This window comes from Prionailurus bengalensis, chromosome A2 (assembly GCF_016509475.1).
Source record: "Prionailurus bengalensis isolate Pbe53 chromosome A2, Fcat_Pben_1.1_paternal_pri, whole genome shotgun sequence".
NCBI classification, from domain to species: Eukaryota; Metazoa; Chordata; class Mammalia; order Carnivora; family Felidae; genus Prionailurus; species Prionailurus bengalensis.
In genome coordinates, this window is record NC_057348.1 from 8,383,713 (window position 1) to 8,405,610 (window position 21,898).

Here is a 21,898-nt window from a genome sequence, read left to right on the forward strand (position 1 = left end):
TGTGACCAGCAAGCCTGGTTTTCGTTCTGGCCCCCTTGGTCTGGGCCGTCACGGGTGGGCTGCATGTTGAGAAGACAGACCGGGTTCCACTCGAGGAACACACACACCCCAGATTCGAGACTGCGGCGGATCCATTTGCGGATCACAAGTACCATATAAATAGCAAAATAACGTCCTCCCAGGCCCTTCAAGGGAACAGGTGCACATTCTGCCAGCTCGAGGCAGGTCGTGTGGACTGACAAGAGGTGGCTACGGGTGCGAGGCCTGCGCCTTGCTCAGGACTCAGGTTGTTCTGCTCCCCTTTCTGGTCCATACCGGCCAGTACGGCTGTTCCAGTAACGGGAAGGTTGTCCAGCTTGACTTTATAGTAACACTTGGCACTCAGTCATTAAGCAAAGTAAGGATAAGCTGTAATCTGTAGGAGGGAAAAGTGTCAGGGTGTAAGCTGTCAGCATATCATTTGGAGAGGCTCTTACCAAGTGTGAAATTTTGGGGGGTGGTGATGATTATAATACCCAAACAAAAGATACAAATTGCCTTTCAAAAAAGAATCTTTTAGGGGCTCCTGGGTGGCTCTGTCAGTTAAGCGTCCGACTCTTGATTTTGGCTCAGGTCATGATGTCCCATTTCGTGCGCTCAAGGTCCGCATTGGGCTTTGCACTGTCAGCGTGGAGCCTGCTTGAGATTCTCTCTCTCCCTCTCTCACTGCCCCTCTCCTGCTGGTGTGCACACACACGCTCTCCCTTAAAGTAAGTAAGATAAACTTTAAATAAATAATAAAAATAAAAAAGAATCCTTTATTATTAAGAGGAACAAATGGCTGAGAAAGGCCTATTGAAGTTCAGCCACTCATTCTCAAAACATAGCTGCGGTATTGAGAAGAAAATGCTGAGCTAATTTGCAGACTTCACGTTTGAGGCAGATGCCACACAAAAAATGTAGAAGACTCACAATTATTTAAAATACGGAATATGCAGGGGTCACCTGGGCTCATTTGGTTGAGTGTCCACCTCTTGATTTCAGCTCGGGTCATGATCCCAGGGTCGTGGGATCCAGCCCCACGATAAAACATGGAGTGTGCAAAAATCCAGTGAAAATTATAGACCCCAGTGTTTTCTTCCCCATGATCTTCTTGGGAGGGAGTCTTAAAATTGTCAAAATGAAGAAGACCCTTGAAGGTTAGGGGGCAAGGATGGACTTCTGAAAAAGTCCTGCTGATCTTTTGGATATGCAAATGGAGAAGGTGAACTTTGACCCTGCCCCACACTTTACCCTATGTTAACTTGAAATGGATACCAGACGTAAACGTGAAAGGTAAAACAGTTCTCGAGGAAGGCGCGGATGAACATCTTCCTGGCCTCGACGTAGGCGTAGACTTCCTGAACGGACACAGGCACTGCTGTCTGTAGAAGACTCATAAATTCGGCTTCACTGAAATTAAGAACATTGGTTCATCCGAGGATGCCCTCACAAAGTCAGTGGATGCTCCCTCAGGCTGAAATCTTAAAAGGGGCAAAAGTCGCAGATGGACTCCTGGAAGAAGACATCCCAGTGACCCGTCAGCGTGTGAAGAGGTGGTCGGGATCGGTGCACAATGTCAAGGTAGCACCCGGGAAAACCAGAGGCGCTTCTTTCTGTAGGCTCACCGGAATGGCCAGAACTGCGTCAAGAGCTGGCAAGGACGTGGAGCAGTTGTACCTCACGTGCCGCTTACGGGGGTGGACGGCGCTTTGGCCGTAAACCTCCTCACCCAGAGATCGTTGAGCCACGCGTGTCACCAAAAGACACATACAAGCACGTGTGCGTAGCAGCCTGGATCGTGACCGCCTCAAACAAAACAGCCTGGTGTCCATCCGTAGGAAAATTATCTCAGTGGTGGCCTAATCAAAGAGCAGAATTCCAAAAACCACCGGACAGACAGTCTGACGCTCCCTGGGAGAATCTTCTAGTCATTTTGTTTGAGTGAAAGAAGCCAGACACCGGTACCTACTGTATGCTTCCAGTTATGGGAAGTTCAGAAGCTGACCCATGGTGATGGGTATCGAACAGTGGTTTACATCAAGACGTGAAAACGTTACGCATTCAAGATAGGTGCGCTTTCCCGTATTGTGTCACGCCTCGGTTTAAAAGAAAAAAAAAAAGATACTTGGAAGCGGCCAAAAACGTGTCCATTTTTCTAGTCATCCTGTGACCGTCTGAGCATCATTCTTCGTTGTGTATCATGTGAGAAAAGAGGAAGTGGTTCCCCCGGCTGCTGCAAACAGTTGTCTTTCCACATCTGCAAGAGTTTTTCTTGCACGTGCAAGATTGAGTGATTAGTCAGCCATTACACTAAACCTGGCCCTGAGGGCTCAGTGATCCCTTGTTGAGACTGTTCTCTTGCAGGCGGCTGAGATCCTGGTGGGGACTCCGGGATCCAGTTTGATGAGAGGACCCAGCTCTGGAATCCCAGAGCTGCACTCCCAGCCGACCTGATACCGACGTGGCAGGGCGCCGCCCCGGTGGAGGCCTTGGTGCGGGGTTCACATTTAACCCCGCGTCTTCCCGCAGCAGATGGCGCCACAGGACTGGGAAGAGGCGTGGCGGAGTTGCGAGTGAAACGGTGCACATGGTGGGTAAAGGAATCCTCCCCGTGCTGACATTGAGAAACCTTTCGTTCGCGATTGGAGCACGTCCATCCGCCTGCCGCTTTGCTGTGTCACACAGAAGATCAAGCAGGGCACGTAGACTCGGGAAAATAGTCTCATTTTCCTGCTGAAAAAGTTACCTCATCGCAAATACTTTCAAAGATGATGTTTGGGTAAAAGGCTGACCTGTTTAATGGATGTTTTTGACGTTCATTAACACAGAGTTTGAAACCCTGGGGAAAACAACAGTATGGTTCCCCCCCGTTGAGACAACTGGGTGAGAAGTGAGACCACCCTCACCCCAGACACCAGCCGCGGAGCTCAGGGATCCAGGACCACCCTGAGGCTGGCCAACTCTCTAGGCGGACCCTGAACTCTCAAAGCTGTTAAACTCACAGTTTCAGTTTGTTACAGTGAAAGGACAAAGATTGACATGGGGCCAGAGTCCCAGAGAGTTCTGTGTGCGGGTTTTCCAGCCACCCTCTCCCCCGAGAGTGGCTGACAGCAGACTTCTCCTGGCGGCATTAGGAGACAAGACACGCAGGGTGCTGCCAGCCAAGGAACCCTTAACATCTAGAGTTTTTATTGGAACTTGTTCACAGAGACACGACTGACCACCCATGTGACTGGCCTCAGGCTCCAGGCCCTCTGTGGTTTGAGCTGACACCACACGACCCATCGCCACTACCCTAAATTGCATTCTTAGACTCTCTGGGCCCGAGGACCCCAGGTAAACAAAGGCAGCCCATCAGGCAGGACATTTCAAGGGCTGAGAGTTCACCTCCCAGGAGCCTAGTGCAAAAACCAGGCCTCTCTTCGGACCAGCTGAAATTCTTAGGGCATGCTTGTCAGGCACCTGGAAGGTTCTGAGGGACCAGCTACTGTGCCACACCAAAGAGAACGAGAATGGAATAAATTTGGAAGTAGCCTAACACACGCTTTCTTGTCTCAGACTGCCAATATAACTCCTTTCCAGAAGGGACCATGAAAGATTTATGTTAAAAATTATTTTTTATTTATTTTTTTATTTTTTTTACTTTCCAGAACTTTTTAATTAGCTAAATTCTATACTTGAGTTAAACACGAAGCCTGAGGACAGAACGAATCGTTAACAGCTTGGTTCCTCCCGGACACCAAAGAATAATTACAGGACGTTGTCAGCCTTTGGGTTTGCCGTGTCCCGAGTCTGCCTCGGCGGGCAGGAGGCCCTGGTGCTGCGGTTTCCCCCCCCCCCCCCGGCACCTGTGGGAGCCGGGGCCGCGTCTCCACGCAGCCATGTGACAGCAGCGGTTCCTCTGCACCTCTGCTCCTGTGTGTGAGCAGGGTCGCCCTTCTGTTCGTTGGCGTCACTCCAGATGTTGCTTTTGGTTACGTACTTCGAGATCTCCCCCAGGTGTATTTAAACGCCAGTGTAATCACATTTGACATTACCTTTGTGCTTCTGCCCTCATCTACCAAAGGTAACCTCCTGATCGAGAAACTTTCAGTCCCTTTGCACCTGTTCCCACTGGGGCTGCCACACCCATCCCTCCCAAGGCCCCTGTGTCCAGTGTGGCCTGAAGAGGTGTGCCACAGAAGCAGAGCCTGAAGATACGTAGGGGCCTGCACCTCTTCCGGGGGAAGAGGAAGAAAAGAGTGTCCTAGGCAAAGGGGACAGGGGACAGCATACGCAGGGGTCCTGAGGCCAAGGGCATGGGCATCCTATGTCCAGAGGAAGCCAAGGAAGGCAAGGGAGCTATAATGGGCCACTCCCATGTTCAGGACCCCACAGGGTCCCTTCTCCTTGGTGCTTGGAAATTTCAAACTGCATCAGGGAACCCTGTAATTAACAGCCAGAATTGGAACCAGAATTAAGAAAGTAAGGAAAGTAAGTTGGAGGGGCACCCGCGTGGCTCAGTCTGTTGAGCGTCCAACTTCAGCTCAGGTCATGATCTCATGGTTTGTGAGTTTGAGCCCCGAGTCAGGCTCACTGCTGTCAGCACAGGACCTGCTTCAGATCCTCTATCCCATCTCTCTCTACCTCCTCACCTGTGCTGTCTCTCTCAAAAATAAACAAACGTTAAAAAAAGAAAGAAAGAAAGTTGGAGGTAGGGGTTTTCGCTCTAAAATCCAAACATGCAGGGGGCACCTGGGTGGCTCAGTTTGTTGAGCGTTCGACTTCAGCTCAGGTCATGATCTCGCGGTTTTGCGAGTTTGAGCCCCTCATCAGGCTCCGTGCTGACAGTTCAGAGTCTGGAGCCTGCTTCAGATTCTGTGTCTCTCTTTCTGCCCCCCTCCCCAGTCACGCTGTCTCTTTCTCTCAGAAATAATAAAAACATTAAAAAATGTTTGCAAAAAATAAGATCAAATAAGAACAGATGAGTTAGGCACAGGTTCCCGGTCAGGTTGGGACCTTGTCGTGGGGCTCTGTGTGCTGCCAGTTGATGTCTCCATCCCTTAATCCTTCAGAGGGCATCAGTAGAAGCGAGCCAGGGTATCTGGGCACTGTCTCCAAATGCCGGTCAGCAGGTGTGTGCTCTGGAGTGTGTACTTGGTGCCTCGGGGGAGGTTTTAGAGAACTGCATCTGCCAGAAGGAGCCATTTAAGCAGGCAGGCTCCAGAGGACCCTCCATAGAACCTGTGCTCCCCACGGGGGTTTTGAGCTTGACCTTTACCAGCAATAGGGCAGAGTCACCGCTGCTGTAAAGATCACATGCCGAGCGGCGGAGGTGTCAGCACCAGGTTTCCTGAACTTGACCGTACTGATGTCACAGAAGAGAATATCTTTGTGCTTAGGAGATCCTTGCAAGTTACTCACGATGGCTCAGAAAGATGGTGCATGTGTAGAGGCTCCCCCGGCTGAACCTCCCATGGCTGAACCCCGCTGAGCAGCCCCTCTGGGCCCCCTTCCCCCTCTACCCTGCCAAGAGGCAGCAACCCTAAACGGGCCAGAGGGCTTGAAGGTCACAGAGATCTGGGTTCCTCCTCCATGTCCACGTCTCTATTTCCGACTCCGCAGCACAGAAGGAGAATCCCCTCAGTGGGATTATAGAGACCCTGAGTGAGACGTCGCGGGCCAGGCATGCTGCCCGTAGACCAGCCCCGGATCCATGTCAATGGTGAAGGGCCCCGGCCAGAGCCGGGGCAGCAGCCTCAGCCTGGGCCTGGCAGCCACTGCCCAAAACCTACAGTCACGTTCCCCGTGCCCTCGCAGGAGCCCTGCACCTCCCTGATTAGAATCAAAGACAAGATGGTTTTCGGAGTTGAAACGTTTGTACCTTTGATTTGCAAGAAAAACGGGCAGTGTAACAAGCCCCAGGGAAGGTTGTCCCCCCCCCCCGAAGTGTCCCCCCAGGAGGGGTAACTGCAGGTGGCAGCAAGCCCCTCAGGATAGTCCCCTTGTGGCAGAAGAGAGGGTGGCAGACAGCCCTTTGTCTGGAGTCCAAGCTCAGAATGGGTGTGCTCCAGGAGAAGCCAGCCCTCTGCCCATGGGTCCAAGTCTGGGGTCAGCACTTCTATCTGGCCCCCAGCCCAGAGCCTGTCGTGAGAAACGCTGAGGTGAGATGTCTTCCGAAAAGTACTGATCCCCATCCTCAGGGCCCCGGCCAGGCTGAGTGGAGGCCCAGGCCAGGCTGCGGGCCCGGTGGGGGCTCTAAGCCACGGGAGGATTAGCCCAGGCAGCCTTGCCGCCTTGTGCTGAGTCTGCCCCGTGCAGTTGCACCTGCCCCGTTTGTCATCCTGCCGATTCCATCTGAGGCTTCACTCCCTGCTAGTGAGTGGTCAGAAATGGAGCACACCAAAGAAAAGACAACAGCGCAGCTGTCTTAGAAGGGTCTTAAAACTAGAATTACAGGGGCGCCTGGGTGGCTCAATCGGTTAAACGTCTGACTCTTGATGTCAGCTCTGGCCATGATCTCTCAACAGTGAGATCAAGCCCCAAGTCAGGCTCTGTGCTGAGCACGGAGTCTGCTCGGAATTTTCTCTCTCTCTGTCTCTGTCCCTACGTGGCTCACATGTGCGCACGCATACATCTGTCTCTCTCTCTCTCTCTTTCTCTCTCTCTCTGAAAATAAACTTTAAAAAAAAAAAAAAAAGTAGAGAGGCACCTGGGTGGCTCAGTTGGTTAAGCGTCTGACTCTTCGTATTGGCTCACGTCATGATCTTAGTTTGTGGGATCGAGCCCTACGTCAGGCTCCACTCTGACAGTGTGGAGCCTGCTTGGGATCCTCTCTCTCCCTCCCCACCCCTCCCCCACGTGCGCACACACCACTCTCTCTCGGCAAAAATAAACATTAAAATATTTTTTTAAAAAAACTAGAATTACATATAAGCTCAAAAAAGGACAGGTACACTGGACTCCAGAAATAAGTAGATCGGGGTGAACCAGTCCCACCCTCTGCTTCCCTCAGAATCCCGTGTCAGATCCTTCTTTCTTTTTTTTCTTTTTTCTTTTTTTTTTTTTTTTAAGTTTATCAGAGCAAGTTGAGGAAGAGCAGAGAGAGGGAGCGAGGGAGAATCCCAGGAAGGCTCCACACTGTCAGTATGGAGCCTGATGTGGGGCCTGTGTGAGATCCTTCTAAAGTGCTCATGCATTTCAGCAATGTGCTCCTTCTCTATGCAGGGAAAATAATAAAGAAATGTTCTTGGGGAGCCTGGGTGGCTCAGTCGGTGAAGCAGCTGACTTCAGCTCAGGTCACGGTCTCGCGGTTTATGAGTCTGAGCCCCGCGTCCAGCTCCTTGCAGACAGCTCAGAGCCTGGAGCCCATTCTGTGTCCTCCCCTGCTTGCGCTCTGTCTTTCTCTGTCTCTTAAAAATGAATAAGTGTTGGGGCGCCTGGGTGGCGCAGTCGGTTAAGCGTCCGACTTCAGCCAGGTCACGATCTCGCGGTCCGGGAGTTCGAGCCCCGCGTCAGGCTCTGGGCTGATGGCTCAGAGCCTGGAGCCTGTTTCCGATTCTGTGTCTCCCTCTCTCTCTGCCCCTCCCCCATTCATGCTCTGTCTCTCTCTGTCCCAAAAATAAATAAACGTTGAAAAAAAAATTAAAAAAAAAATGAATAAGTGTTAAAAAAAAAAAATTAAAAACATGAGATACAGGTTTCGTCGAACTATATTGAGACGTGTGCCCCCAGGCATGTCGTTGGCTCATTTGAAACTGTGAGCTCATCAGACACTTAATCAGCATCATAACCTACAGCCAGTCTTGGCCTTGGCACGTGCACCCTGAAATAAAGCTTCCCCCGGTTCTGGCTACTGGGAGAGTGCGGAGGGCGCAGGACCGACGGCCTGTAGACCATTGTTCTCAGTGGACTCGTTGCTGAACATTGTTTCCTTTCGTTGCTGCTGGAATCAGAATCACTTGTGTGCCACGCAGCCCTAAGACCCAACGCTGAGATTACCCTTTCGGGGGGTACACGTGGCAGGTGGAGGCTCTTCATAAATTTTTGTAGTGTGGCAACAGACTGAACCTAGAAAGCGACTCTACTGATCAAGTAAATGAATACGTTCAAATCATTCCACTTTCAAATTTTGTTTATGGAATACCTTTTTTTCCCTTAATGTTTATTTATTTATTTTGAAAGAGAGATCGAATTCCATGCAGGCTTCTCCACCCCATGCAGGCTCAACACAGAGCCCAATATGGGGCTCAGTCTGAAGAACCGTGAGATGCGACCTGAGCCAAAACCAAAAGTCAGACGTTTAACCGACTGAGTCACCCAGGCATCCCTGTGGAATACCTTCTGAATTGTCTACAATTCAGAATACCCATGAATTGTCAACAGCTATAAATCAGTTCTGATTTTTTTTTTAATTAAAAAAAAACTTTTTAAGGTGTATATATTGTGAGAGAAAGAACACTCACGAGCTGGGAAGGGGCAGAGAGAGAGAGAATCCCAAGCAGTCCCCGAGCTGTCTGCGCAGAGCCCAACATGGGGCTCGAACTCATGAACTGGGAGACCATGGCCTGAGCCAGAAGCAAGAGTCGGACGCTCAAACAACAGTCACCCAGATGCCCCTGCAGCTGAATCAGTTTTGAAACACCTGAGCTCCTCTTATCCAGGACCTTGTAGGCTCGGTTAACTGATGGAGGGTGCAAAGAGAACATGGTCCCGGGGCTTAAAGATGTCACAGGAAAATGGTCTGAACTCGACTCTGGGAAGGCAAGCAGGGCTGAGGGACAGAGAGGGAGTACTTCCTGGCAGATCAGGACCACTTCTATACTGGACTAGAAGGATCTACCTTGGGTACCACCTTTGGTTGATTGCTTGTGAAGTCTGGGCCACCAGCTGTATGTGTATCACCTGTGAATTAGGAATGCTATTTTTAGATGATTTGGGAAATTTCAAAAAAGAATATTATTCCATGGCATATAATTCTATGAAATTCAAATTTCATTGTTCATAACAGAAGTGGTGGTGGAACACAGCCAAAGCTCACTGCTCTGCGTGTTGTCTGTGGCCACTTTCATGCGACAGTGGCAGGAACTGAGTAGTTGTGACAGAGACGGCATGGCCCACAAAACCTAAAAGATTTATACCCAGTGGGTGGGTTGCAGAAAAAGTTTGCTGACCCATGATTTCGAGCAGCGTATGGGAAAGGGTGGGAGAAGTCCCCGACTTAGTCCGGGGTGGGGGCGTGTGCCCAAGCCCTGCCTGCCACCAGCTCTCAAAGCCTCTCTGGTGTTTCAGTCTGTTAGGGATATGGATGGATGATGTCTTTGATGCAGAGAGGTTGCAGTTCTATCCTTTTGGGGGGCAGTGGGGTTCCCGGTAGTTGGTGCCAGTTTTTTCCAGAACAGGGCAGTATATAGATGACCGTGCGGTGTTGGGGCGACGAAACACTCTTATTCCGAGCTGACCTTCGTCATAGCCGAGTTTGAACCCTGCTCCTTGGCCCTGGGGCTTTCACCCCAGTCTGTTTCTTTCATTCGGCTAACATTGAGTTCCTGCTGTGTACCAGGCTTCGTTCCAGGTGCCAGAGATAGAGCAGCAAATAAAACGGCGAGGTCACTGCCCTCATGGCCCGTGTTCTAGTTCAGTGAGGACACAGACACACAGGATCTGGTAGGGTGGAATGACCACTGCTCCGGGTGACTGGCTTCATCTCTAATTCTGTAAAAGGGTTGAATTGTCCGGCGCGCCTGGGCGGCTCAGTCGGTTAAGCGTCTCACTCTTGGTTCGGCTCAGGTCATGATCTTGCAGTTCTGTGTTCGAGCCACACATCGGGCTCTGTGTTGACAGTGCAGAGCCTGCTTGGGATTCTCTCTCTCCCCCTCTCTCTGCCCCTCCCCTGCTCAATCTCTCTGTCTCTCTCAAAATAAATAAACTTTAAAAAAAAAAAAAAAGAAGGAAAGAAAGAAAAACATTGAATTGTCAGCATTTCTCGAAGAAGGCGCAATACCTGTGTGACAGGGCAAGAGAAACACCAAGTGCAAAAGGAAGTATTGGTAAGTCGGAATTTGATTGAAAGGTCCATTCACCAAAAGACACCATCAAGAGAATAAGAAGACACGCCACAGACTGGAAAAGGTGTTTGCGGTGAACCTGTCCAGCAAAGGCCGCTCTGGGGGAGGAGAAAGACGTGAACAGGCAGTGCCGGAGAGAGGTTGCCGGTGACCATTCCGCCCGTGAAAGGGTGCCCGGCCTCACTGCCCGTCAAGGGACCGTGAGTTAAAACCACAGGGAGATAACGGTTCACAGCCGGGTTGTAGAAGAGCCACGCCGAGGAGGGCTGACCGTGAGCGCAGCAGACAGGATGAGAACAGCCCATCTGCTGCCGAAAAAGGGAGCGGGGGTCCCGTGCCCCCACCCGTATCTGCCGAAGCTGAACGCCCCCTACCCTGCTGTCAGGCACTTCCGGCTCCAGGCGTATTCCCCAAAGAAGTGCAAGGCAGACACTCGGGCGTGAGTGTCTGCAGCCACCTGCTTCATGATACCCGGAACCGCCACCGCCCAGGTCCCGGCCAGCAGCACATAGACAGGCAGACCGTGTGGCACGTGCCAGAGGGACAAATCTGACAGCGATGAGGGAGGCGGCCAGAACTGGGAGCTTATCATGCGTGATCCCATAACAGCAAGTTCAAGAAGAGGTCAAGCCCACCCAGGTCCCAAGGGTCTGGCAGCCTGGCACACCTGAAGATCTGTGCCTCTGTCTTACGTCTCCATCGTTCTTTTCCTCCTTTTTTTCTTTTTTTTTTTTTTCAACATTTAGTTTTTTGGGGACAGAGAGAGACAGAGCATGAACGGGGGAGGGGCAGAGAGAGAGGGAGACACAGAATCGGAAACAGGCTCCAGGCTCTGAGCCGTCAGCCCAGAGCCCGACGCGGGGCTCGAACTCACGGACCGTGAGATCGTGACCTGGCTGAAGTCGGACGCTTAACCGACTGCGCCACCCAGGCGCCCCCTTTTTCTTTTTTTTGTTTATTTTTATTTTTTTTTTTTTTTAACGTTTATTTATTTTTGAGACAGAGAGAGACAGAGCATGAACGGGGGAGGGGCAGAGAGAGAGGGAGACACAGAATCGGAAACAGGCTCCAGGTTCCGAGCCATCAGCCCAGAGCCTGACGCGGGGCTCGAACTCACGGACCGCGAGATCGTGACCTGGCTGAAGTCGGACGCTTAACCGACTGCGCCACCCAGGCGCCCCTTTTTTTTGTTTATTTATTTTGGGAGGGAGAGTGGGGGAGGGGTGGAGAGAGAGAATCCAAGCAGGCTCCGCGCTGCCAGCACAGAGCCCCATGCAGGATTCGAACCCACGAACTGCGAGATCATGACCCAAGCTGAAATCAGAGTCGGATGCTTAAACGACTGAGCCACCCAGGCGCCCCTCCGTCATTCTTTTCTATTACAGTATTTGAGGGGACCTGGGTGCAGGTCAGAGAACTGAGGGCTGCAGCTGGGTCTCCCTGGGAGCGGTGGCTTTGATGATTCTGAGGAGGTGGAGAGAAAGACGCTGATGTTAGAGGCCACGGACAGCCCACACTGGAGGGACAAGCTGCCACCAGAAGGACTTTGGGTTTCATGCTCGGGGAGGTAGGCAGCTGTGACTTGTCTACCTCTAATGCAGATATGAGGAAGGCTCTTGGCCCCAAGCCTGCCGCCGCAGTCATGGTGGCAGGTCAGGGGTCTCCAGAGGACTCCTGAGGATAAAAAATGACATCTCGGGGCTTTGTGGATTTCCAAAAGGTCTTTGCTATTCGAGAGAGGGTGGCTTTAAAAGTCCCCCATTGTCCTGGTGCGCTGTCCCTCTGTCACATGCTCCCAATCCCAGGCCATCCGCACTCAGAGCTCACTGCACCAGAGAAACGTTAGGCAGGGTGGCCAAGCGGACCTTTATCCTCAGTGACGCCATTGTTCTAGAGGTTTGTAAGACGGCCCCGTTGCTCGCTGTCCTTTCCTTTCTCCAGCAATTTCTTAGCCCAGCGGAGGAGAGAGGGTTTTATTATAAAACTTTTTTGCACTGTATTCCAGCGCTAGAGTCCTGCTTCGTGAGCTCCTTCGAGGGCCACGCGCGTGCCAAGGCTCAGCCACCATCCTGGATGCCACCAGTGAGCACGTGTGGCCGACGGAGCCCAGCCCTCACGCCCCGTGCGGCACACTCTCCACACCCAGTAGCGCGCTGCGGAGTGAATCTTGCGGGTCAACTGGCATCTCTAAAAAGTGAAATGGAGAAAACCTCAGTCTGTCTCACTGAGGAAGGGAGTCCCTTGTGCGAGAGAAATGCCATTAGTGTGTCTGAACGTTCTGTCAGCATGAGGAGGAGGAGCTCTTAGGTTACGGGGGGAGATGGCGGGATGCGTGCAGGTTGGTGGGCGGTGGGCTGCGGCTCAGGTCTGCCTGGCCCAAGGAGAGCGCCCAGGGCCTCCTGATACCTGGTGTTTCTGGAGTTGATGCGAACAAGCTCCCGTTCTCTATGGCCAGACCACCCCCGGCCATATCCAGGAGAGGGGAAGCCTGCGACTCCAGGCAGGGGCCCATGGCCTGGGAACGACGGCCCGCGGGTGCCTTGCCCTCCCCTATCTGTGACCCGCTGGACCCAGTATGGGGCAGGACGTGGCTAAACGCTCAGCCCGGAAGGAAGGGGGAGGCTGGCACTCGCTGAGCGCAGGCACCCCCGCTTGGCACAACCTGAAGGACAGGCTGGAAGGCGGAGGCCCGAGGCGGGCTGTGTCTGGGCACGGCTTGCCTAACCTCCCACCTCCACGTGCTTGTTGCAGCAGCTGGAATAACAGTTTGGGGAGAACGTGTATGCCAAGTGCCCAGCCCAGAGCAAGGACCGAATGTCCCGTGTCTAGAGCACAAAAGGTGCAGGGACTGGATTCCAGCTCCTGTCGGGCCTGCACCTCAGGAGACCCCAGCCGCGGGAGGCGGGCCAGGGCACTCATGAGGCACAGGAACCCCAAATGGGCAAAAAGCTTCCAGAATCGCAGCCTCGGGGAGGCTGTCTTGGCAAAGCTGCTGCTTTTCTTTTGTTTTTTAACATTAGATTTATTTTTGAGCAAGAGAGCCAGAGTGTGGGCGGGGGAGGGGCAGAGAGAAGGAGACACAGAGTCTGAAGCAGGCTTCAGGTTCTGAGCTGTCAGCACAGAGCCCGACGTGGGGCTCGAACTCACAGACCGCGAGATCATGACCTGAGCTGAAGTCGGACGTCCAACCGACTGAGTCCCCCAGGCACCCCAGACAAAGCCACTGCTCAACGCAGTTGTGACGTTGGGAGCATCCAGCAGCAAAACCCAAAACGCGATCATGCTGGTACTACTGACTTCCAGAATAGTAAACAAAAAGGGGAACAGGGTGCGTTCAGTATGTGCAGACAGCAGGCTGGAGAGGGTGGGCTGCTCTGTCCTTCTAGAACTCTCTTGAAAAGAAGAGAGGAAGTGCTCATGAGGAGGCCACAGTTGCCAGGAGCCAAAGGGCCTCAGCCTGCCGGCAACACTGAGACCCGGTCATCCATCTCACAGAGGGTGACTTTGAAAAAGCCAAGTTGCTAAGCAGTCGGAAAGGAGCCCAGGCCAGGGGCCAGACGCTTGGGCGGTGGGACCCAGATGAAACCACAGCCAGCCTGTGTGTGGGGTCCTACGTGACGAGAGAGGACCTGCAGAGCAGGGCCTTGACCAGGTCACCAGCTCCCTGGGTCCCACGAGGCAGGGTCCCTGTCCTCTAGGGCTGACAGAGCAGAAGGGGAGACTGAGCCCCTGAGAGTTGACTTCTCCCATCTGCCAGTCCTTGACGTGCCTGCTCCCTCCCTCCTCAGGCAGGCCCCAGGAGTGCTGTCCCTCCGAGCTCCTGTCCCCAGACAGAGCCAGGCGTGGGCATGGCACAGCCTGGTGGCCAAGTGGATGGCTCCCCCAAAGGCGAGGCCCAGGAGACCATGAGTGAGACCCCACCACGCCTCAGGGCCGCTCAGGATGCGGCTTTCCTCTGCTCCCCTGTGGAAAACCAGCGCTTTCCCAATAGCAAGCACCAGTAAACTGCTTTTGTCTTCTGTTAGTGTCTTTCCAGGGGGCATCCCCTGGACGGGTTTTTGCTAAATTCTCTGAAGTTCCCTGCAACATAAGCAGATTTTTGTATCATACATAATTATAATTGTGATTCTGCTTCTTTCGAGTGCCAAGGCTTTGATGGTATTTGGGGACATTCCCTCCAGGGGCAGGGAGGATTGGGGTGAGGGCAGAGGCTGGATTCAGATGCATCCCCGGCCTCTCTGTGCATGGTCACCTCTCGAGAGAATGTTTCAGAACTCACAGGAAATCACTCCTGCACGCATCGACTGTCTCACCCTTTCTGTCCTCAAACAATGGGTGCTGGCCAAGTGGGGGCTCTCCCAGCAAGCGGGGCCTGTGAGTGACGCCCACTGTGTCCGCCTTGCAGTAGTAGTGGACGTCAGCTCAGCGAGGTGTTCATCCAGCTGCCGTCCCGCAAGGAACTGCCCGAGTACTATGAGCTCATCCGCAAGCCTGTGGACTTCAAGAAGATAAAGGTAACCCTGGCGTGGGATGTGGGAACTGGGGTTTCTCTGCAGGGATGTGCCTACATTAGTGTTTGGGGGGTCTGACCCGGTACCTTCCATGGGCATCCCCCTCTGAGAGCTACGGGGAATGTGTGAGACATGACCAGGAGCAAACTGGGCAGAACCCAGACCATCTGACCAGGGACCCAGTCATGGGCTTTTGGGGTTCCTCGTGGCCTCAAGAGACCCGTAGTGCAGGTTGGAGGAGAGGTTCCCACGGTCGTGTCGGTGGGCAGCCAGCGTTTGGGGCTCCTTGAGGATCACCCACGGCCTGGGCTTTGGCCAGGCAGCTCTTGTGTTCAGTGGGCCTGAGCGTCCGAGTCTAAACAGAGTCACCCGGAAGACTGGGCCGTGACCGCGTGAGGCAGAGGGACTCCCGGCCCCAGGGTCCCTGGGCACAAGGCAGATTCCCAAGGTAAGGCTGCTTCTCGAACCCTGCCCGCAGGAGCGCATCCGCAACCACAAGTATCGCAGCCTCAATGACCTGGAGAAGGACGTCATGCTGCTGTGCCAGAACGCTCAGACCTTCAACCTGGAGGGCTCCCTGGTGAGGAGGCGCCTGGGGCAGAGGGCAGCCGCTCCTAGCTTTGGCCACCTTCACAGCTAGGCCCAAGCCAGCCTGCCCCTCGCTCCATTTTGAATTGACTGATTTAAAAAAAAAAAAAAAAAAAAAAAAATTCCTGGGGAGCCTGGGTGGGTCAGTCAGTTAAATGTCCGACTCTTGATCTGGGCTCAGGTCTTGATCTCACAGTTTGTGAGTAAGAGCCCCACATTGGGCTCTGTGCTGACAGCACGCAGACTGCTTGGTATTCTCTTTCTCTGCCCTTCTTTGACTCAAAGAGAATAACAAGCAGATCGGAGGAAATAAACTCAGTCCCATCCATCCAGGATGACCCTATGAGCCATCCAGTGTACACGTTGAATTTTATTTTGAATTCACTAGGGACTCCCTTGAAAGGAATTGTGTAGATACGTTCTTTCCTGCAATGAGATTAACATGCACATACAACCTCACGTTAGCAAACTGTTCCTAAGTGTGTCTAGGGTAGATGCCTCCTGGGAAAGGGATTTTACACTCCTCTAAGTTTGGGGGAAACACTGCCTTAGACAAGGGACATGTGTTTCCAGCGCCTTGAAAAGCAAATGCTCTCTGGGATTCTTCAGAGGGAGGAAGGAACCTGTAGCCGTTCCTAAACTGACACACCCACCCTTTTCTCCGGGGCCATTTCATAAGCCTCCTGTTCTCTCAGGACCTGGTTGGGAAAGGGTTACTGAGATGACCCTCTACCCTGTACAGGCTGTCCTTGCCAGAGGGCAGGGCCCGTGACCCCAGCTCACTCAAACCCCACGTCTCCTTTCAGATCTACGAAGATTCCATCGTCCTACAGTCGGTGTTCACCAGTGTGCGACAGAAAATTGAAAAAGAGGACGACAGTGAGGGCGAGGAGAGCGAGGAGGAGGAGGAGGGCGAGGAGGAAGGCTCCGAGTCTGAGTGTGAGTCCCCGCGGTGGGTGGTGTGGCAAGCCAACGTCACAGCCAGGCAGTCCCCGGCCGCCCCTGGCTCGGCTTGCCGTTCTCTCCCCAGCTCACATCTGTCTTTCTTTTCCCCCCACTTTCTGGTCCCTCCCCCAGCCCGCTCTGTCAAAGTGAAGATCAAGCTCGGCCGGAAGGAGAAGGCACAGGATAGGCTGAAGGGGGGCCGACGGCGACCGAGCCGCGGATCCCGGGCCAAGCCGGTGGTGAGCGATGATGACAGTGAAGAGGAGCAGGAGGAGGTGAGCCCCCGGAGCCCCGGCCTGAGCAGGAGCAGGTAGCCAGTGGCAGTTGGGTCTTGGGAGATGCGTCCCCATGCCAGATCCAAGACCTCTGGCACGGCCTTGGGAGGGTCAGTGCTCTAATAGCACCCCCCACAGATGGGAAGGCTGAGGCTTAGGATCGTACATGGCACATAGCTCGAGACCCAAGTCTGTGCGACTTGGGCAGCGTTGCCTCTCCAGGACACCGGGGCCGCCATGCTGAGGCCAGGGCTGCCGGGTTTGTATCGGGGGTGGGGTCAGGAGACGCTGGGGTTGAAGATGCCACCAGTCTGTCCCCCGTCTGTCTTTCTGAGCAGACGCAGCACCCTTGGTAGCGGAGGCTTTCAGCAGGCCCTTGCCCTGTGTAATCTATGGGGAACACCCCGAGGCCTCTGCTCGTGGCTCCATTCCGGCCTGTGTAGGATGATCTCCCAAGAATGGTAGTGGATAAAAACAAAAACAAAAATGCCATGATCTGAAATTACAAGACCCGTGAGCGCTGCCACGAGTGGAATGTCGGTGCCGCGTTCCCTCCGCGTTGGGGAGAAGCTACGGGAGCATCCAGCCCACGGTGGGCATTTTTGTGGGCATGGGGGGGTGGCAGACCCACCCGCTGGGTTCAGATATGCTTTGCCCTCTGGCTGTGGCCGGGATGTTCGGCCCTTCCCTGCACTGGGACCTGGGATGTTCACTTCACTTTTGAGCCTCAGTTTCCACTTCCACAAAGCAGGGAGGTCAGGAGGATTACGTGGTGCTTGGCCCAGCGAAACTGCCTCAGGGCCCTTTCATCGTTGCTATTTTTCTCATGCCATTTTCAAGGATAGCAGCAAAAACTGCTACCTCGGAGTAAATCTGACTGTAGACATACATGATGACCTTATGAGGAGGACATTAGTGGTGTCCTGAACATGGAGGGCTGGCCTGTGTTTCTGGAGAGGAGGGTCTGGGCTGTAAAGCTCCCCATCTGCCCAGCAAAGCGTTTTGTGGCCCTTACCAAGCTGTTTAAACCGTTCACACAGAAGAGCAGACCTCTTTCGTAACCAAGGTGGTTTTGATGCCACAGGTCGGGGGTACAGGGATAGGCACACAGTGGTGGGAGGAAGCAGAGAAGGCCCAGCGAGCCTCCCAGATCTTGAGGAAGAGTCGATGGAGGCGCGGGGGCCAGTCCTTGGGAGCAAATGACATTGAGATTTGGCCGTGGCATTGGGGGTGAAGCCAAAGGGTGCCCCGCCCCTGGCCTCACACCCAGCCAAGGCTGTTCAGTTCCCGAACGTGCTTAGAGCCCAGGTAGGCCCCGGGGGAGGGGACGGGTGCTCTCGGCTGCAGGGCTGACTTGTGCTCTCTCCTCCTGTCCCCCTCCAGGACCGCTCAGGAAGTGGCAGCGAGGAAGACTGAGTCCCAACATTCCAGAGTCTCGACCCCGGGCCCCTGGTTCCAGAGCCGAGGCGGCGTAGCCCTTAGCAGTAACGGGTAGCAGCAGATGTAGTTTCAGACTTGGGGGAAACTGTATAAACGAAAATCTTCCATATTTATACGGCAGAGAAGATGTAGGACTGTTTGTGTCTGGCCCCGTCCCGGCATCAGTAGCGTTTGTAACAGCATTAACTGTTTAAAACAAGAAAAAAAAAAAAAAAGAATTATGAATTGGGGAACACGCGACACCTGGTTGTCTTTCCTTTCCCGGCAGTACTGTTGCGGCCGCAGTTTGGAATCACTGTAGTTTAAGCCGTGGATGCATGTTTTTGTAGCCGTCCACTCCTTGTACTGTATTTTATCGGACAGGTCAGACTCGCCGGGGCCGGGGTCCGCAGGCCCGGCGGGGTATGTCAGTGTCACTGGATGTCAAACAGTAATAAATTAAACAGATGAGAAAACTCACAGCCTTGCCTTCCGGTGGACTCATTCCCTGCTCCCTGCATGGTGGTGAATGCCTTGAGGGCGTGGGGGGGGCGGTTGGGAGGGTGCCTCGCCTCGGCCAGGGCCCTGTCCTCCCGTCACCAGATCCCACAGGACCCACTCCACAGGGAGGACACCGAGGCCCAGGCGGAGGAGAAGGACTTGTGCAGTCCTCATACCATCAGATCTGCAGCTCAGGCTCCCAGAGCAGACAGCTCAGGGCCTTCCCTCCCCGCCTGCAGCCAAGGCGGGGCCGGCAAGACAGCCATGTAAACGGGCAGGTGCCACACAGAGGCCCCGGGCTGTTACCTGGGAAGTCCAGGGCATTGTGGGAGCCCAGATCATCAAAGAGAGCTCCCAAGTCCAGAACTTACATTGTTCTTTTCTATGCTTTTTGTCTCTTGATTAAGATCCTCTCTTCATGAGTCATTGCCATTGCATTTGCCTCTCGTTCTTCAAACACTGTTCCCTTCAGTTCCTTGAACATGTTTATGATGGCTACTTTGAAGCCCAACATTTGGACGCCCTCAGAGAAACGTTCTGTTGACCATTGTCCTCAGTGTAAGTCATGCGATTTTTTTTTTTGTTCAAAATGGACACTTTATTTGTACTTATTTTTTGTTTTTAAATTTTTTTTAGTGTTTGTTTTTGAGAGACAGAGTGTGAACGGAAGAAGGGCAGAGAGAGAGGGAGACACAGAATCTGAAGCAGGCTCCAGGCTCTGAGCTGTGGGCACGGAGCCCTATGCAGGGCTTAAACCCTCCAACGGTGAGATCATGACCCGAGCAGAAGTCGGACACTTAACCGACTGAGCCACCCAGGTGCCCCAAAATGGACGTTTTAAATAACATATTGTAACAACTCTGAGTCATTCCCTCTTCCCCCATGAAGAATTTCGGTGGTGACGGCTCTACTTTCTTTGTTCAGTGATTAACTGATCTAACCCTGGAGAGTGTTTCCCCCACAGCGTGTAGCTGCTGATGTATCTGCTCAGTTTTGGGTTTTGGTTTTGAAGCAGGTTTCCTCTAGGAGGCGCCCCTGGTTCGGCCTCGCTTCCAGATTAGCCAGGGACAGCCACCTGAGAGTCACAGAGGCTCCGTGCTGGTGGCCCTGTATGTATTAGGCAGCTTGCAGGCTGGGCCTGCTTCGGCTTCCTGCCGCGCTCTCTTAGGGTTTCTCAGCGCATGCGCGCCGCCTCCCCCTGAGCAGGTTGCATGGAACGGCGGGGCGCGCTCCACGTCTCTCAGCGCATGCGCGCAGCCTCGCACCTGCAGGCAGCTTTCTGGACCCTTGCAGTGTGTGGAGCCGTCACTGGCTGCCTCATTCTCCAGGCCGCTCAACTGCTGCCCAGTTTGCCAGTCTGTGGCAACCAGGATCCCAACCTCAGGCTGGTTAGGAGAACTTGGCCTTTCCCATTCATGCCACAAGGAGAATCCTACCTATTTCCAGTCTGCTGCTGTTCATTTCCAAGGCCGGGCGGTGACTTTCAGGTCCTGGCCTGGCTGGCCGGAAGCAGCCGCAGGCAAAAAGCATCCCAGCCTCCCACCGCTCTCACTTGCCATTCCGATTTTCCTGAATAAACACTTTTTTTTTTAAAGACAATTTTTTAAAGTTTACTTATTTTGAGAGAGAGCAAGCATGAATGGGGGAGGGGCAGAGAGAATCCGAAGCAGGCTCTTTGCACTGTCAGCACAAAGCCCGACACGGGGCTCAGTCCCGTGACTTGCAAGATCATGACCCAAGCCAATATCAAGAAGAGTCTGACGCTTCACCGACTAAACTACTCAGGCACCCCAATAAACACTTAATTTGTTGAATGCGTTTGATCAATCTCAAGGATCCTGAAATGGTTGTCTGTGCGAACCCTGTCTAGTTTCATTGTTGCTTTTAGGGCATGCATTTGCCAGGATCCTCCCTCCCATCGGTTTGGAAGTCCACATTTTTTCGTTCGTTGTAATGATTTTGCCTTTATTTTAATAGATGTGAATTTATTTTAGTGCTTGCAGAAAGTCACCTCACCACACTCTCGATTTCAGGATATTCAGGATGAGGCCAGTTTAAAAATGAGTCCTTTGAGGGGAGCAAAAAGTACAAGTGGAACTTTGGTATGACAAAATGTCATATGATCCATGAATTGGTATAATATAACTTGTTGGTGAAAGACACCAAGTGCAAAATAATACTGAATTACTGGGCACAAGTGTATACATCTCGTGCAGAGTCTAGAGTTGGGGCCTCACAGTGTTGGAAAACCCATCCACCTGTGTCGTTGCTCTAGCAACAACCAGACATACGTCCAAGGTCACCTCGTGGCCCAAGATGGCTGCTGGTACTCCATCTATCCATTCCACCTTCCAGCCACCAGTAAGGAAGCAAGGGGAAAGAGAAGGCCCCACCCCGCCCCTTAGAGACCCAATTTGGAAACTGACATATCACTCTCTTATCCCCTTTGGCCACAACATAGTCATGTGGCCACACAAAGCCACACAGTAAGCTGAGAAATGCAGCCTTGCTTCTGGTACCTACGTGCCCAGCTAAAGTTAAGGACACACAGCTTGCTCACTGCCTGCTGGGTGGTGGTTATGCCCAGGTTTCAGATGAGAAAACAGGCAGAGAGAAGGGAAGTTATGTATTTGCCCCGAGGCTGCACTGCCAGCCCTGGAAGCAGTGTTGTCAGGCCATACCCCCCTGCCTCCCAGGTCTGATGGTTGTGGCTTTGAATCCTGGCCCTGCCACTTCCAGGCTGTGTGACCTTGGGCAGCATTCAGCACTTTCTGAGCCCACTGGGAGATAAGAAACCAAAAGGTACTTGGGAGGGTTCTACTTCCTTCTTCAGGCATTCCTACATTTTCTATGGTGACAACAAAAAGGAAGATAATTTTTTAAGTGAAAAAAGTGGGGGCGCCTGGGTGGCTCAGTGGTTAAGCATCCGACTTCAGTTTAGGTCATGATCTCATAGTTCACGCGTTTGAGCCCCGCATTTGGCTCCGCGCTGACAGCTCGGAGCCTGGAGCCTGCTTCGGATTCTGTGTCTCCCTCTCTCTCTGCCCCTCCCCCACTTGTGCTGTCACTCTCTGTCTCTCAAACAAACATTAAAAAAAAGTTTTTGTTTTCTTGTTTTTCTTTTTTAACAGAGAAGAAGAATATAGACCTGAAGCACCCGGCTGGCTCCATCAGTGGAGCGTGTGGCTCTTGATCTCAGGGTCATGAGTTCCAGCACCATATTGGGCATAGTGTTTACTTTTAAAAATAATAAAATTAAAGGGGCGCCTGGGTGGCTCAGTCGGTTAAGCGGCCGACTTCGGCTCAGGTCATGATCTCGCGGTCCGTGAGTTCGAGCCCCGCGTCGGGCTCTGTGCTGACAGCTCAGAGCCTGGAGACTGTTTCAGATTCTGTGTCTCCCTCTCTCTGACCCTCCCCCCGTTCATGTTCTGTCTCTCTCTCTCTCAAAAATAAATAAAATTTATTTATTATTTATTTATATATTATAAATAAAAAAAATTTTTTTTTTTAATTAAAAAAAAAAAGGTAGGACGTAGACTCTCATAGGTGACAGAAGGCCACAAACATCTCCCATCCCACGTGCACTTCTAGA

At 52.8% G+C, this 21,898-nt stretch overlaps 1 protein-coding gene across 11 annotated transcripts in view; it reads left to right on the forward strand.

Annotated features, from left to right (window-relative positions):
• SMARCA4 (SWI/SNF related, matrix associated, actin dependent regulator of chromatin, subfamily a, member 4) overlaps nt 1-18,285 on the forward strand; it is a 90,870-nt gene extending 72,585 nt beyond the window's left edge. For 7 of the 11 annotated variants that reach the window (XM_043586557.1, XM_043586561.1, XM_043586565.1 and 4 more), the window contains 5 exons: nt 14,473-14,581; nt 15,057-15,158; nt 15,973-16,105; nt 16,244-16,386; nt 17,770-18,285. In XM_043586557.1, the coding sequence (XP_043442492.1) occupies nt 14,473-14,581; nt 15,057-15,158; nt 15,973-16,105; nt 16,244-16,386; nt 17,770-17,802 (520 nt within the window). In that variant the 3' untranslated portion in view covers nt 17,803-18,285. The remainder of the gene's footprint in view (nt 1-14,472; nt 14,582-15,056; nt 15,159-15,972; nt 16,106-16,243; nt 16,387-17,769) is intronic. The other 4 variants (XM_043586566.1, XM_043586558.1, XM_043586562.1 and 1 more) reach the window with 1 other exon arrangement.
• Nucleotides 18,286-21,898: the final 3,613 nt, after the last annotated feature.